Here is a 15,552-nt window from a genome sequence, read left to right as displayed (position 1 = left end):
GATGTCTTTGTTCTATCTGAACACTTGCTGTAATAGTTACTTGAATCACTTGCTTGAAAAGTAATATGAAAATGTATTAAATGTACCTCGAGAGTTCTATTAGCATGCAGGATTTTAACCTTCGTGAGATGGTAAGTAACCTTATTAAAATTTCTAGGACCTAAATACAAATATACCACATATAGGGGAAGATTCAATTCCCCGCCTTGTACTTTAGAACAAAGTGGTCAGCGCACTATTACTGTTAGTATGGTAATTTTAACAGATTTTTGCTTTTGGCTCACAGAGCTAGCTGCGAGCAAACATCGGAGTCGAAATTACCGTAGTAACGGCAATAATGCGCAGCTATTACCGTAGTGACGGTAATATTACACGGCCCACGCTGTTCTAAAGAGCAACACAGGGAATTGAATTTGCCCCATAGCGGAGAAGACAGCTGTTTTCTCCAGAGAGTGGCTCTCTCAGTCCCTAAAGACTTCTGTGGGGACTGCGATTTTAGTAATTAATCAAGCTGCAAGAAGTTTCGTTTTTAGCAACAAACTAACGCCATGTTACGATAGCGTAAGCTTACCTTGTCTATGGGGTCCATTAAAGCATTTGCTTGATCCCTCACTGCTTTAAATCACTATGTGCATGCACAGATGTTAAATAGCAAAGATACTTCTTATGTATCACTGTGATTTGCAGCAATACATAATGCATACTGTCCACCCCCCGGAATGCCCGGGAGACCCCTGAATTCTGGGTAGGTCTCCTGGACATTTGGGAGACCAGGCCATTCTCCTGCATCCTGCCCACTTCCTAGTGAGGTGTAATGAAGTGTATCACTGCAAAACACGTCATTGGGGCCTGGCCACCCCTGCAAAATCTTGTGGGAAAGGGCTGCGATTCGTCTCATCCAACCCCCTTCCGTCCCCTCACTTTACCCCCCTCCAGTATCACTCTACTCTACAAACTTAGTTAGTATGACATAGTGATAGTTACCACATACCAATCATAACTAGTTCCCATAATATGTATTATTGAAAAATTCATAAATCTAGTTTAGTTACACTTTATATTTAAAACGCTAATCATGTCAAATGGGGTGCCCAGAAAAATGTTGGAGTACAGGAAAGCCCACAAACACTGTCCTGTGCAGGAAACAACATATATATTTGATCAATCATCTACCAATGTTACAGAAAGGATGCTCTTATGGCTAGTTCACAGGTGAATTTATATCAGCCTTCAATGCATAAAATGTAATTTTATACTGCCATCAAATTAAAATATTTCCTTTGAATGCTATGCTTTGCATTAACTTGCTAATATTTTTAAACCCAATCTTAACTAATCCACTGTTCCCGAGGTTCATCCATCTTCAACACTGTATACCTACTGCATAAAGCAGTGACAGGCAACTGGATACATTTCAAGGGGTGCATGGCTGGCCCTCTAACCTTCAAAAAGGGCTGGCCATGACCCTTAATCATTATCATCATTATTTATTTATAGAGCGCCACTAATTCCGCAGCGCTGTACAGAGAACGCACGCTCATCAGTCTCTGCCCAATTGGCTTACAGTTACAATTAACCTACTATTATGTTTTTTGGAGTGTGGGAGGAAACCAGAGCACCCGGAGTAAACCCATGCAAACACAGGGAGACCATGCAAACCCCACACAGATAAGTTCGATTCCCGACCATGGACTCATGACTCCAGTGCTGTGAAGCAGAAGTGCTAACCACTGAGCCCCCATGCTGCCCCATTTTAGCAATAAGCTAAAACAATGCATTTAATCAAAGAAAGACATATCAGCAGGCATTTTAAACAAGTGTTACTACCTATAAGAAACAAATCTGATAATGAAGCAGGAAGGAGCTGGAGCCACAGGTAAACACAAGGAGGACCTGTCAGTGGCCCATCACTGGCTTAAAGCGACTTATTTGATCAATCATATTCTGACATCGGCACAATGCACCTAACACTGGCCACACACAATGATACTGGGCAATTGCACTGATATATGACAGCATATCCATCAGATTATTTTCAGTCTTACTAACTTTCTCTACTCCTGTCTCTTGCAATGTTCCAGGTTGTCTGCACCATGGTAAAACGGTCATGGCGGACAGATGACAAGGTTACTATGCAGAAGGGACCATCAGAAATAAAACTCACCCATGGTATGTCCTGACTTTCTATTTGCTTCAAATGACTACAGCTGTCACTAATATAATGATAGTATAAGCCGCAGGTAAATATAAGATTTCGAACAGGTTACAATGCATATAGTAATCACAGTGTCTCATTTATGACAGATTCAACGCAGTGAGTCTCAATGCAAAAAAATAATAATATGTATTATTTTTTCTTTTACCATAGCGGTTTCCACACACTAAATAGTAAAACATAAATCTTGGATGGAGATACCCTTTAAGATTAGTTGGCATAACCATGACTGATCTCTGTAAAAAGTGTACATGTCATTCATACTGATTACTGAACTAATAAGAATGTGTTGTATTTTCTTGCAGTTCTAGTCCATTGTGTTCACTATATAAATGTAATGCGTACTTCAGGAATTGGTGATTCCTATTCCAAGTGATGTTAAAGGGAAAGTTTACATATACACTACTCCTTGCTATCTTAGTAACTCCTCTCACCCCCATATAGGAGATAGGGGAGCTCATAACATATAGGGGTGAGCTCATATCATATAGGGGTGGGTAGGGGAGCTCATATCATATAGGGAAGAGAGGAGAGCTTATATCATTAAGTTCAATAAGAGTGCTGTATTGAGCCTGATAGGAGTTGTGCTGGTGAGAAGGGGATAGAGGACAGACTTTCCCTTCTTTGCTACATGGGAAGTGTAAGGGTAATATAGCATGCAGTTGTCTAAAATTGGACTTTTCCTTTAACTTGGATTCCCAAAGTAGATAAAGTTCAAAATGGACAGGGTACATGTGCAATCAAGAGTCTGTGCAAGTGCATGTGACAGCGCCAAGATGGCAGAGTAAATAGTGGAAAGAGCAGAGACCTCCTGCGGTACATACTAAAGATGCTTCTCTTATATTTTATTTTAGAATCAAGTAATGTTTCTTGAATTTTAAACAAATAATAAACAAACAAAACTTGACAAATGTATAGTGCATGTTAAAATTTTAAATCGTAAACATGAAATATTACAATGATAAGCGAGCAGGAGGAGACATACCAGGAGTCTAACAGTATATAGGAAAAAATGACAGTGTGGGAGAATGACTGGAATTAGAATCATCAGGATGAAATCTATTACATGAATTATACCAATGAGACCTTATTTTATGATATTTATGTAATATATTTTTCTAATATATATATATATATATATATATATATATATATATATATATATATATAGTTAATGATTCATTGTGTCATCCACCAATTCCCATTTAGGACCTTCTGTTCTTAGACATGTACGGGCTATAATAACTTTTGCAACAGTAGTTAGAATAAAAATATATTTATAGAGAGACATATTCATTATATGTTTAAGAGAGGAACCAAAAGGACATATTTTAGGATTTAGAGGAGCGATCCCAGTCACCGGATCAGTGATATAGATCCATACATCTGTGCAGAAGCTTATATACCTTTTGACAATGCCATTGCAGGTGCCCAACGTTACAGCCTGTCGAACCACATTTTGGACAATCAGAAATCTGCCTGTTACCAATTCTGACCAAGGAAACTGGTGAACAACAGACTATGTAGCGTGTATAAATTAAATTGTTGGAAACAATACATAAAGTGGCATCTTAAGGATATGGCTCCATTACTAATCAGACAGTGGACCTATGTCAATTTCCCATTTAGATTTAAGGTGTATTAAACTATCAAATGCAAAATGGAAATGGAGTCCTGAATATAGTGTAGAGATAATTCGACACTTACCCATAGACATTAATAATTTCTTAATAGGGAAATCAGATATTATTGGAGAACTGCCAAACTGAGAAGACCGTAAGTAATGATAAAATGTAGCGTGGGGAAGGCTAAAATCCTGCCGGAGTTGATCAAAGGATTTAAAAACCCATTATTGTAATGTTGGCCTAATTTAAATATCCCACACGTGTCAAATATTATCTATTGTTTATTAAATAAATATTTTATAAAACATGCTTAGTGTATGACATGGTCATTTTTTCTTCTTGCATTTATGGCAGGGAATTTACCAAAGGACATTTATGTAAATTAATGCAAAGAAAAAAAATTGGGTTTGGCATTGTAACCAATGATATTCTACCTATCATTTTGGAGTGCAGTATAGAAAATTATAGCAAACATCTAATTGGTTGCTATAAGCAACACCGCAATTTTCCATTGCACAGATTTTAATAAATGTCCCCTAAGGTGTATCAACTTTACATTGCTCTCCCCTTTTGCAGCAAATCTAATTATTATCCCCATTGCATTGTTAACCTTGCAATTCTCTTATTCAAGATAAAATACAGACAACCAGTTTGAACTGCGCCTTATTTCTCCAGCCTCTGCATTAATGACTCTCATCAAACTTCAATCACTGGATCAGTGATTGACGTTCCTGCATCACCACTGCCCGTAAATGATTACATGATAATTACGTAATTTAACAAAATGAGGTCCACAACATTATTGTGGGAACAGATACATTGACACTACACCAAGAATTGCACAGATGAGCTGTATTGGTTAAATAAAACTCACTTATCTCCCCACGATAAATTCTACCTCTACCTGTTTCTAATGTACTCACCTGCGACCCAGTGCACACCAGCCACGCATGAGTTCTCTCAGGGAGATCAATAAGCCTTATATAATGATTGTCCGTCCTCTGCTACGGTACCAATAGCACTGGAGCGAGAATCTTCTATCATTAGACAAGTCAGACATGGCACCAAATTTACCATAAGCTCTGACAGTTTTAGTCGATTTCAGATTTTTTGTGAAACTGGACGTCCTTATTGGTTTAGGGCAAACTGCTGGAAGCATGTAAGGATGAAAGAAGAACATTGAGAAAGGCCAATGTTAGTAATTGCAGATAAATGAAAATCATCCAAATAACTGTGGGAAATCACAATTTGAAATATTTGTCAATTTTGATGTTTATTTTAAATGGTGCATGGAAGTTTGAATATAGCAATTCTTACAGATAGCAGTTGCATTTACAAAATAAACCATAGGTTATATCCCCAAACTTAAGGAAAGTAGTGCATTTTCCTTTTAATGAATAAAAGGAACCCTGTTATTTTGACCAGAATGGTGACATCTATGTTTGCAGGCTCTTAAACATGTCATCCAGTGAATTACAAGAAAGCGGAGATCAGAAAAAGCTCATTAGGACTGTGGATAGCAAAGATTTGTTATACAATGTCTGTCTGCATTCCCTAGAATGGAATGAAATGCAATGGCGGATTATGCATTATCCATTAAGTGCTAACAGGACAAGAGGACAAGATTTCTTACTTCTTTTCTCTAATAAGTTATCCTGTTACAAACCCCCATGGCTGTTACCAAACTAATTTATATTTCTCCAAAGCATGGAAGACCTTCTTACTGTGGATATCTAATGCAGTGGTTCCCAAACTGTGCACCTAGGCTCCCTGGGGTGCCTCAGCGATCTCACAGGGGTGCCTCGGCGATCTCACGTGGTGCCTCGGCCAGGGCCAGTGGTAAGCAAGGCGGGGGCCTACATGGTAATTTTTTTGGTTTAGGGGTGCCTTGAAAAAATTATGGAAACCCTAAGGGTGCCTTGAACTGAAAAAGTTTGGGATCCACTTATCTAATGTTACCCATCATTATGTATGTATTCACTTTAACACCCTTTACATTTGAACCCTCCATTCATATATTTTTATAATGTGAATTTACCCCATAGCAGTTATTTTTCCACAATACACATTTTTTTGCTTTTGGTCTTTACTTGTCATGTCACCTAACAAGTAAAGAAACATAAAGTTCTGTTACCATAAAGAACTATACAAGGCCTACGTATACTAGTCGGTCAGCATGAAAAAAAGGCAGTACTCACATATGAACATTTTGTAAAAACCTGTACTGCAAACTGAATAATTTTTAAGTAAATTTGCCTCATCCCCCCCTAACCTTTATTGTTTTGTTATTAAAGTACTGCAATCTAAAAGCAGTAAGTAAATTTGCCTCCCTCCATTGTTGGGACAGTACCCACTCTGGAATTCACTATGGGAGTCATAAGATGACTAGAGCAAAAGCCAAAGCGCAATTACTGTCAATATATTATATATACCTGATCTAGTGTTATCACTAAAGACATAGGACGTGCAATGCTACTATGGGAATACTCATTAAAAATGTTGGAATATTCAAATTACTAACATATAAACCAGCTAATGTCTTTTAATGTGTCCTGTTTTCAGATCTTCTCTACTATTAATTAATGCCTGAAAAGCGCCTCTCACGTGAATAAGCCTGAACACTATATTTCCCTTCTGCATTCAGTAGACATATTGCCATGTGTGCTGCAGAACACTGCTCTACCTGAGTCTCCATTACATTCAGCAGGAACCAGGATCCAGCCTCCCGTGTACCATGTGACCACCGCAGTCACATGACCTGGTGATGTCAGCGGCCCGTCCGATGCCCGGGATCTAACCTATACCGGCCGCGCTGGGGCTTAGTGCGGTGTATAGAGGTCAGACGTGCACGGAGGTCACCATGTTCTGTGAAAAAGCCATTGAGTTGATCCGGGAGTTGCATCGTGCATCGGATGGGCAATTACCCGCATTCAATGTAAGTGAGCCGGGTGCTGTGGCGGGAGTTTGTGCTGCAGACTGTATTACATGTGTGTCTGCTAGTACTGCTGTGCTGACTAATGTATGCTGGGAACCTGTGGCTCTCAGGATGCTGTGTACAAGTCTCAGCATATGGAAGGCTTGGTCTTGTAGTTCCTCAGCATCTGGGGCCCATCACTTTGACTACCACTGCTTTATATTACAGCATAGTAATAATGTACATGTTTCCTACCCCAACAACACCATTAATTGATAGTTGTTGTCCCCGCCCCCCACTGATGGCACTACCTTAATCATCATCATCATCAGCTATTTATATAGCGCCACTAATTTGCTAGCGCTGTACAGAGAACTCACTCACATCAGTCCCTGCCCCATTGGAGCTTACATTTTAAATTCCCTAACACACACACACATACAGGTCAATTTAATAGCAGCCAATTAACCTGCTAGTATGTTTTGGGAGTGTGGGAAAAAACTGGAGCACCCGGAGGAAACCCACTCAAACACGGGGAGAACATACAAACTCCACACAGATAAGGCCATGGTTGAACTCGTGACCCCAGTGCTATGAGGCAGAAGTGCTAACAAATATATTGTAACTTTCAAGATTTAGTGACAAGGGTTAATACACAGGGAACCTCTATAGCCATGGTCAGGGTCATAACCGAAGGTCTGGTATACCATGATATCAGAACAGGCCAAGAATCTTGGTCAGAACACAAGTCCAGGTTGAAATGGTTTCGGGAGACAGGCTGTGTACAGAATATATTTGGAGCGATAAGCACTGGGGAACAATGATACTTGTGCTCAAAGGCAAGCTGAGTAGGTCTGCTATGGTAAGAGACATCAGGTACATGGATACGCTAGACGCTGGTGACCAGTACACAGTGATCTGACCATCCGGCATTCAGGGCACCATGTTTATATACCAGTTGAGTTGTGCCCGGCCCGATAATGACCTTTTGCTTGAAATGTAGATTTGTGTCAAAATGTTCTCCCCTGGGCATAACTCAAGATCATTATAGGGCCATCTGTGTGAAGGTATCAGTTCAACACGGTAATGCTGGCATCTGGAAACGGCGCTCCCGACCCCTCTTCACCCCACCCTGCATGCCAAGTCCATGAAGGTATAATATCGGTGCCTAATCGCAAGATTTATAATAGGTTTACCGTTAAAGCTTTACTAAAATGGTTGCTTCGGCCTGGATTTTGTGCAAACATTGGGGGAGATTCAATTAGCTTTGAGGTGTCTCCGGAAGACATCTCGCGGCGGAGATTTGACTGGAATATCCGCTCATTTTTCCTCGTACACTGAGGGAAAGTGAGCAGAGGTTTCTACCGTAATTGCTGGCAATGTGGTGACACGATGTCCGCACGCCACATTGCCGGCAATTGAATCTCTCCCATTTCTACAGTTTGTGACCGTAGTAATCTTCATCCGGGTTAAGATTCACTGAATATTCAGTCACTTCTCAGAGAAATTACTTCTTATACAATGAATTACTTCAATGTATTCACTGTTGTTACAAAGTTACTAGAACTGACGTCTTGCTTCGTTTAGTACTCTAATACGTTTTTGGAAATAATCCAATAAGTAATCCACCCCATACATGTATTTTTTAGGAGGATGGAATCCGACAGGTTCTTGAAGAGATGAAAGCTTTGTATGAACAGAACCAATCAGATGTGTAAGTAGCTCTGGATTGTTAGAAAGTTTATAAAGGAAATTAATACAAAATTTTACGGTTGCTAATTTTCACCACTTACAACAAAGTATTCTATTATTATTATAGAAATGTGGCTTTATAAATCGTTAACATGTTAGAGCAACTAGTTTTATAAAGGTTTTTGGGATTATATGGGGCAGATTTAGTTCCCCGCTTTTGTTATTTAAAACAACGCCGGAAGTGCATTATTACCGGTTTTACGGTAATTTTAATGTAGCTTTTTGCTCGTGGCTCACAGAGCTGCGGGCAAAAAAATCAGCGTTGAAATAGTGCGCAGCCCGCATTGTTCTTTAGAACATCGCTAGGAATTGAATTTGCTCCTATGCCTCCTGTAAAAAAATTGCTGAGGAATTCTGACAGTGACCATATAATTTAAACGCTTCACTCGCAAAACATGCCAAAAAATAAATAAATGTTAGTTGAATCTGTTTTGAAATGATCTGTTCCTGCATCTATAATACACATTGGGGGATGGGTAACACTTTCACACAGATCTCCATTTCTACAGGTTCAAGCAAAAGGTGTATGTATATGTGTGTGTGTGTGTGTGTGTATATATATATATATATATATATATATATATATATATATATATATATATATATATATATATATATATATATATATATATATATATATATTATTTATTTATTTATTTATTTATTTATTTTTTTTTATTTATTTTTTTATTTATTTTATATTGCAGTAGAAGACAACCAATCAATTAATCACATTTATGTACAGATATAATCCAAATAAAGTATTTCTATAGATGACTTGAGTCACTAACCATATGTGTTTTAGTCGTTGATAAGTATAGAGACACTCATCAATGTAATAATAATAAAGAACTCTTGAGTCAATGAGTGGGTATTGGCAATCACCAGTCTTCCGTTTATTTCAAATCACAATATTAGATGTAAATTTTTGGTCACCGAATATATAATTTGTCATATAGTTGCATATTCTTAAAGATGGGGCAAGATCCTTCCAACATGATCATTCCCACCCTGACCGCAACTTCTGTCCTTACAATGTGATTGTGGGATGCCTTTGGATTGCATGGCCTTCTGGGATCCTCAAAAGGATGCCTATTGGTACCAAAATGGATATATAGAAAATATACTAAACCCTATCTAAAATATCATAACATTTTTAAAACCAATGGATACATATATACTATAGTCTCTCAGATATTTATAGCCCAACTTGGGAAACATTTTAATTGTGTTTGTTCTTTGATTCTTGTATCATAAAAAAATATCTGCAAAATTGTAGATAAATGGATGATGATAGTGTGTGTTATGCAGAACCAGACTGCCATAAACTAGGTTAAGAAATTATAATAAAAACTACTCTATGTAGAAATGATTAATAGTAATATCTGGAAACAATTGTATATAATGAAGGGCTGATTTCACTTTCTATTAGCCTCTAATAAGATGCCCATTCTAAACCCAAAAAAAGAGATTATTCTAAAAAAGATGCAAATTCAAAATCTATATTTGGACTTTTAGGAAATAGGATCTTCAAATCTATTGTACTTCTCCTGATGCAATTTTCCTTCCATAATCCTACTCTCTCTATGACCTTTATACTTGTTTGATCCCTATGAACTTAAGAAAGTTTGTCTCTCTGTTATGCATCTTGTAAAAGTTTGACACTGTCTGACATTTTTATGTTTCTCAAATGTTCATAAACCCTTATTTTACACTTACTCGTAGTCTTTGCCTTATACAATAGTCTGCATGGGCATTCAAGTGAATAGAGTCCCTTTTTCGCAACTGCATTTTTTTGTTAATACTTCTAACCAGTTACTTTTATTTTTATCATTTCCTTATTTATTGCTAACTAATTATTATTTGATATTTTTCTAGCAATAGCAGCATTACATTTTTCTTTTACGTGTCTCCTTTTTTTAATGTGAAAAGATCCCACCCCCACTAATTCCATAAAACCCAGATAGAATTCAGATATATTTTTTTAAAAGACTTGTGTTTAAAATTCACATGCTATAGGTATCCGTTGTGGTCTGTTCTAGACCTTCCACTGTTTTATTAAAAGAAAACAAAAAAAACTCTATGCAGTGCAAATTTAATGCCCTTTATATGATATATATGTGAAAAGTGCTCAAGTTAAAAATGTCTGACGACTTTATTTCCTTTTTGTGTTGTTTCTCTTCCTGGTGATTTACTAAATGTCTTGGCAATCAGATTAATCGAATCCTCAGACTCCATCTCAAATTTCTTTTTCTTTTCTTTTTTTTTTTTATATTTGCTCTTTAACTTTGGGTAAGGGTCAAAATGTAAATAGTCTTGTTTCTGTTTATTCTTAGTCCATTCCCTTTATGAAATTGCGATCAGTTTTTCTTTATTTATCTTTTCTTATATCCTCTTGACCTCTATTTCCAAAATTGGAATAATTGTCCTAGTAACCAAAGGCATTCAATATTCTTTTTATATTATTTATTTTGTAGATTTTGGCCATGGTACAGAGCCCCCAAACCTTACTTTCTCTGTTTATATGTATTTTCTTATTACAGCATTTTTATGTGTTTGAATTTTTCCAGCAGTATAATTACCACACTTCAGCTGGAAAATTGGAGGGCTGTTATATAGGCTGTAACACCCCAAATAACTCTGCAGATGTGATCACACGCTTAACTGTTACCAACCCGAAGCCTGAAACCTTGATCTGTGTTCTGGAGGCGTAAACTAAATATATGGCAATTATAAACTAATATTCACGTATACTTTCTGTTTCCACAACAGTAATGAAGCAAAGACTGAAGGTCGCAGTGATTTAATACCAACCATTAAATTCCGTCATTGCTGCCTACTTCGAAATCGCCGCTGCATTGTCGCCTACCTGTAAGTTCTGCCCAGGCTGGGAAAGATAGTAAAAAGTTAGGGAATTAAACTATTTGTGGTCTGAATATGACATGCATAAAGGATAGGACATTCAAAGGTCCCTAGATGGTTAATTTTCTGTGTTATATTCTGTGTTATATTTTAGTCGTCCTGGAGAGGGTTTGAGGGTAGAGCACAACTAATCTACCCTCTATTTTACAGCTAGCACTTATTTCAGGAAATTGTGCTGCAATCATTGCAGTAATTTGACATATAAAGAAAGTGTAACATTTTTATTGGTGCTTTGTTTCCTCGCATTTGGAATAAACTGATTTAATAGCAATGCCCAGATTTGTCACGGGTAACTTTGCCAACGGATGTTCTCTGCTTCGTTTTGTACATCTTTCGCCAGGAGCCAACTAACAGTGACTCCAAAATGTATCAAGCTAAGCTAGCACTGGTTTTTAAGATAAATATGTAAATAAACCAGCTGTGTAAAGGAATTGTTGATGTATTTTGTTTTGAACAGATTATTGTTTTTATTATTTCCAGGTATGACCGCTTACTGCGTATCCGTGCTCTGCGGTGGGAGTATGGCAGTGTGCTTCCTAATACCCTGAGGTTCCATATGTCTGCGGAAGAGGTTCATGTCCTCTCTATTTAATTTACTCTAACATTTTGCTACTGATACAATGGTCTTCTTATGTATTTAAGAATCCTTTATATCCGTCTGAGAAATCTGTCCGGTGCTCAGGCTACAGTGTTTTGCACACACTGCTGTTTGGTATTTTTACATTTTCAAAAAAAAAAAAAAACAATTTAAAATAATAGAGAATCAAAAGTAATACATTTGACAGTGCAATGTAGATCATATGTGCTAATTTCGTTAAGGAGTATAAAACATATAAGTAATCCAGAGAGACCAAGTACTGGTCAATGCTATGGAACATAAGAGAGGGGGGCGTGAATATAGCTGACTACTGGAGTATATATACAAATTTTGGCTGTACTATCATTTTGATTAAGTTTATCCTGCCAGAGCCAGAAAGTAGGAGCTTTCTCTAAATGTGAACTTTAGGTTGAAGGTATTCTATTTGAAGTTACAAGTTCAGTTCTACATATTCCCAGGGAGTATTCATAATCCATTCTAAATATTTAAATTTGGGTGTTCATTTTATTTCAAGATCTCTCAAAGACATCACTGGGCATTCCCAAACCAATGGAAACACATTGGATTTGTCCCAATAAATTTTAAATCCGGAGAAGCCCCCAAAACTGTCAGCCACCCACAGCAGAGCCCTCACAGAGGCATCATGATCTGAAAGGTGCCCACTGCTGTCTAGCTCACTCCTGAATGCTCTTGCTGGCAGCAGGTCTCCTCTTGACCGGATTGGCAGTGTGACCTGTCAACATGATATTTTTTTCAGGCTGGCAATGTGTTGTCCACCCACAAGTTGCCAGTGATTGGAGGCTTGGTACTGACAAGCTTTTTGGGGACCTGTATTTAAGCTATTTAGCAGGTCCTTCCAGTAGGTAATCTGCAGAGAGAGATTTTAAGATGTCTCCAATAACCAACAACCCTCCACCCAACTTAATTTTTTAACTGTTTATTGTTGCTGTCTATTCTCTCCATAGACTGACTGGTTTACTCAATACAAAAAGTCCCTGGCTATGTATATGAGATCCCTGGGAGGTGAAGAAGGACTGGATATTACACAAGACATAAAGCCACCCAAAAGTCTGTACATTGAGGTGAGTACTACTGCTTGTCCAATATTGGTTAGTATACAAGTCCACTATAGGATGGTTACAGTACTGTAAGAGTTTTTATTAATAGTAATTTGCTACAGTTGGTTAAGATGCACATGGGTCATCTAGTAGACTTAGTTTAGTTGTATGCGTTGCATAGTGAGGTTTCCTACTGGTATTTCATCTCTAATGCCATTGGGTGTATGAATAAGGGACAAGACTGCTTTCTAGTAGTGTAAAAACAAACATTGCCTCTGCACTCTCTGTATAGATTAGAAAAGGCAATTAGTTACTTCACGTTTAACCCTCGGTCATCTAGAGCGGCAGATCTGTATTATGTTGCCAGAACTAAAGTTTCATTGGTGTCCAACAATCTGTTCTGCTAACCCTTTATCCCATGTGTTCAGGTACGCTGCTTAAGAGACTATGGTGAATTTGAGATTGAAGATGGCACAACAATTCTTCTAAAGAAAAACAGCCAGGTAAGATCTGTCTCGCATTGATTTCACTTTAACCAGGTTGTATGGGGTGAAAAGAAAGATTGCTGTTTTTACATACCAGGTTAATATTTTAAATGCAGGTATGGGTCTAGAATGCCCCTCTGTCCTCATATAATTGTTTAGCAATGATCCAAACAATGGCTTGTGTGGAATAAAGATCATATAAAAATTAAAACTTATTGACCTTAGTCCATCATTTACACTTGCAGTCGATAGTTTGATGTGCTACTAGCCTACCTGTAGCGGAGGAGGGTTCATAGCCATCTGTATGTGCTGCTTGAACTGTGTAAAATTGAAGTTTGTTTAGTACAGTTAATGTGTTCGTTGAGAAATACATTTTCTTGTACGATATCAGCATTTTATTTGCTGCATGGGGTGGGTCTGGGAATGACCTAAAAATAACATTTTCTGATTGTTGCTTTGATTTTATGTTTTGTTTTTTGTTCTTGTTTACTGATGGAACATTTAGTATAGGGGTATGAACCACTATAACATAAGACCATGAGTAATGAATGTATTGAGTAGTTTAGGCGGCCGAGGGTAAACTTTGCAAATCTGTCTGAAACAAAAATCACTTCCACACTTGTGCTGAATCACAGGTTTATGTATCACAGGACAAGCTCATTGAAAACTTTTCAATAAACACTTTTTTTATAAACCGAATACATTCAAAACAGGCTTTTAATAATTTGAACAGTTTCTTTTTTTTTTTTGATTGGCTCAATCCAAAGATCGATTTCTTCTCTTGTCGAGAATTGTGGCTGAACATCTCCATGTTAAGATGGGCATATTGCCTATTACTCTAAGGAGTCGCCATTCATTTTTCTCCAAACCTCTGTGATGCAAGGAAATATGAGCGAAGATGTCAGCCTGGACGTTGAGGCAGTGTGTGTGTCACTGACTGGCTGGCTAGAGACACGTTATTGTTTGTAATTGAATCTCCCTCATTAATGTGTTGGCTACGTATAAAACTGCATTTTTTTATTTCACTAACTCCCCATAACATGATAGATCATATTTACATTTTACTGCTTACAAACCTCCATTTCTTTCTTTTTTTTTGTTTTAATTGTAATATTTTATTTTTGCAGCATTTTTTGCCCAGATGGAAATGTGAACAGCTAATTCGACAAGGTATTCTGGAGCACGTGTTGTCATAAGCAGCCTCGTGTCCGTTACGGACCTACATTTTTTGTTTTGTTTATTACATAGTGTTTATCATGTAAATATGTATTTCTACATTGAATAAATCATTTTGACATATTTATGTGTTTTGGGTTTCTTTTCAGCTGACACATTGTTTATCTGAGTAGTCTCCTAAACCAAATATTACATCAATGAATGCCTGATTCATAAAGTGTAATGCTTAAACTTACTAACTTGTAGAATATAATGACCTGATACACGGGTAGTAAGTCATATCTGATGAAGGCTTTAAATCCGGGTTGTTCAACCCATGGCCCGCGGGCCGCATGCAGCCCAGCACGCTTGCAAATGTGGCCCAGAAGGAGTTTTGGTTGTGGCAAGGGGGCAGCACTATTAATGGAAAAAAAAAATCCTGCAAAGAAAAGAAAATACTTACCTTGCGGTCACTCGGTCACGTCAGCTGGTACTCCGGCTCCCTCCATTGTCTCACTGCGAGCACCGCACGGAGGAGGAATGTCGGGCGTGATGTCATCACGCCCAACATCCATTGCGGAGCGCAGCACAGAGGAGTCACCCGCGTGAGAAAAACAATTAGCAGCACAGAATTGGAGAAAAGAAGAAGAGGACAGGAGAACAAGCCCATTAAAAGGTAAGTTAAGGGGGATTTGTTTTATTATTTCAAGGGACGCTGACCAGTGAATAAGTCACCTGGTCCTGGAGCATCATGGACCTTATCTCCCTGCTACATACTTCTACTTGTAATACTAATGGGGCATTATATATTATTCTCTTTGGCCCATT

At 37.8% G+C, this 15,552-nt stretch overlaps 2 protein-coding genes across 3 annotated transcripts in view; one reads left to right on the top strand and one right to left on the bottom strand.

Annotated features, from left to right (window-relative positions):
- The window catches only part of ABHD12 (abhydrolase domain containing 12, lysophospholipase), a 95,769-nt gene extending 90,784 nt beyond the window's left edge, over positions 1-4,985 (bottom strand). For both annotated transcript variants that reach the window (XM_075203784.1, XM_075203786.1), the window contains exon 1: positions 4,764-4,985. Coding sequence is in view for 1 of the 2 variants with exons in the window: in XM_075203786.1 (XP_075059887.1) it covers positions 4,764-4,792 (29 nt within the window). In the remaining variant the exon portion in view is untranslated. The remainder of the gene's footprint in view (positions 1-4,763) is intronic.
- Positions 4,986-6,575: 1,590 nt separating this feature from the next.
- GINS1 (GINS complex subunit 1) lies at positions 6,576-14,867 on the top strand. Its single transcript, XM_075203772.1, has 7 exons — positions 6,576-6,775; positions 8,404-8,468; positions 11,279-11,377; positions 11,909-11,999; positions 12,992-13,108; positions 13,513-13,587; positions 14,697-14,867. Exons 1-7 carry the CDS (start codon positions 6,701-6,703, stop codon positions 14,763-14,765), a joined length of 591 nt encoding a protein of 196 aa, XP_075059873.1. The 5' UTR covers positions 6,576-6,700; the 3' UTR covers positions 14,766-14,867.
- The last annotated feature ends 685 nt before the right edge of the window (positions 14,868-15,552 follow it).

This window comes from Mixophyes fleayi, chromosome 3 (genome assembly GCF_038048845.1).
Source record: "Mixophyes fleayi isolate aMixFle1 chromosome 3, aMixFle1.hap1, whole genome shotgun sequence".
NCBI lineage: Eukaryota > Metazoa > Chordata > Amphibia > Anura > Limnodynastidae > Mixophyes > Mixophyes fleayi.
Note: the sequence above shows the minus strand (reverse complement) of the source record. Positions and strands in the feature narration are given on the sequence as shown.

Bases quoted from the DNA above. Each gene is read 5' to 3' on its own strand.
- GINS1 (XM_075203772.1), top strand. From the start codon at position 6,701: ATGTTCTGTGAAAAAGCCATTGAGTTGATCCGGGAGTTGCATCGTGCA. The intron at 11,378-11,908 runs GTAAGTTCTGCC...TATTATTTCCAG, and splicing joins CGCTGCATTGTCGCCTACCT to GTATGACCGCTTACTGCGTA. The intron at 12,000-12,991 runs GTTCATGTCCTC...TTCTCTCCATAG, and splicing joins TCCATATGTCTGCGGAAGAG to ACTGACTGGTTTACTCAATA.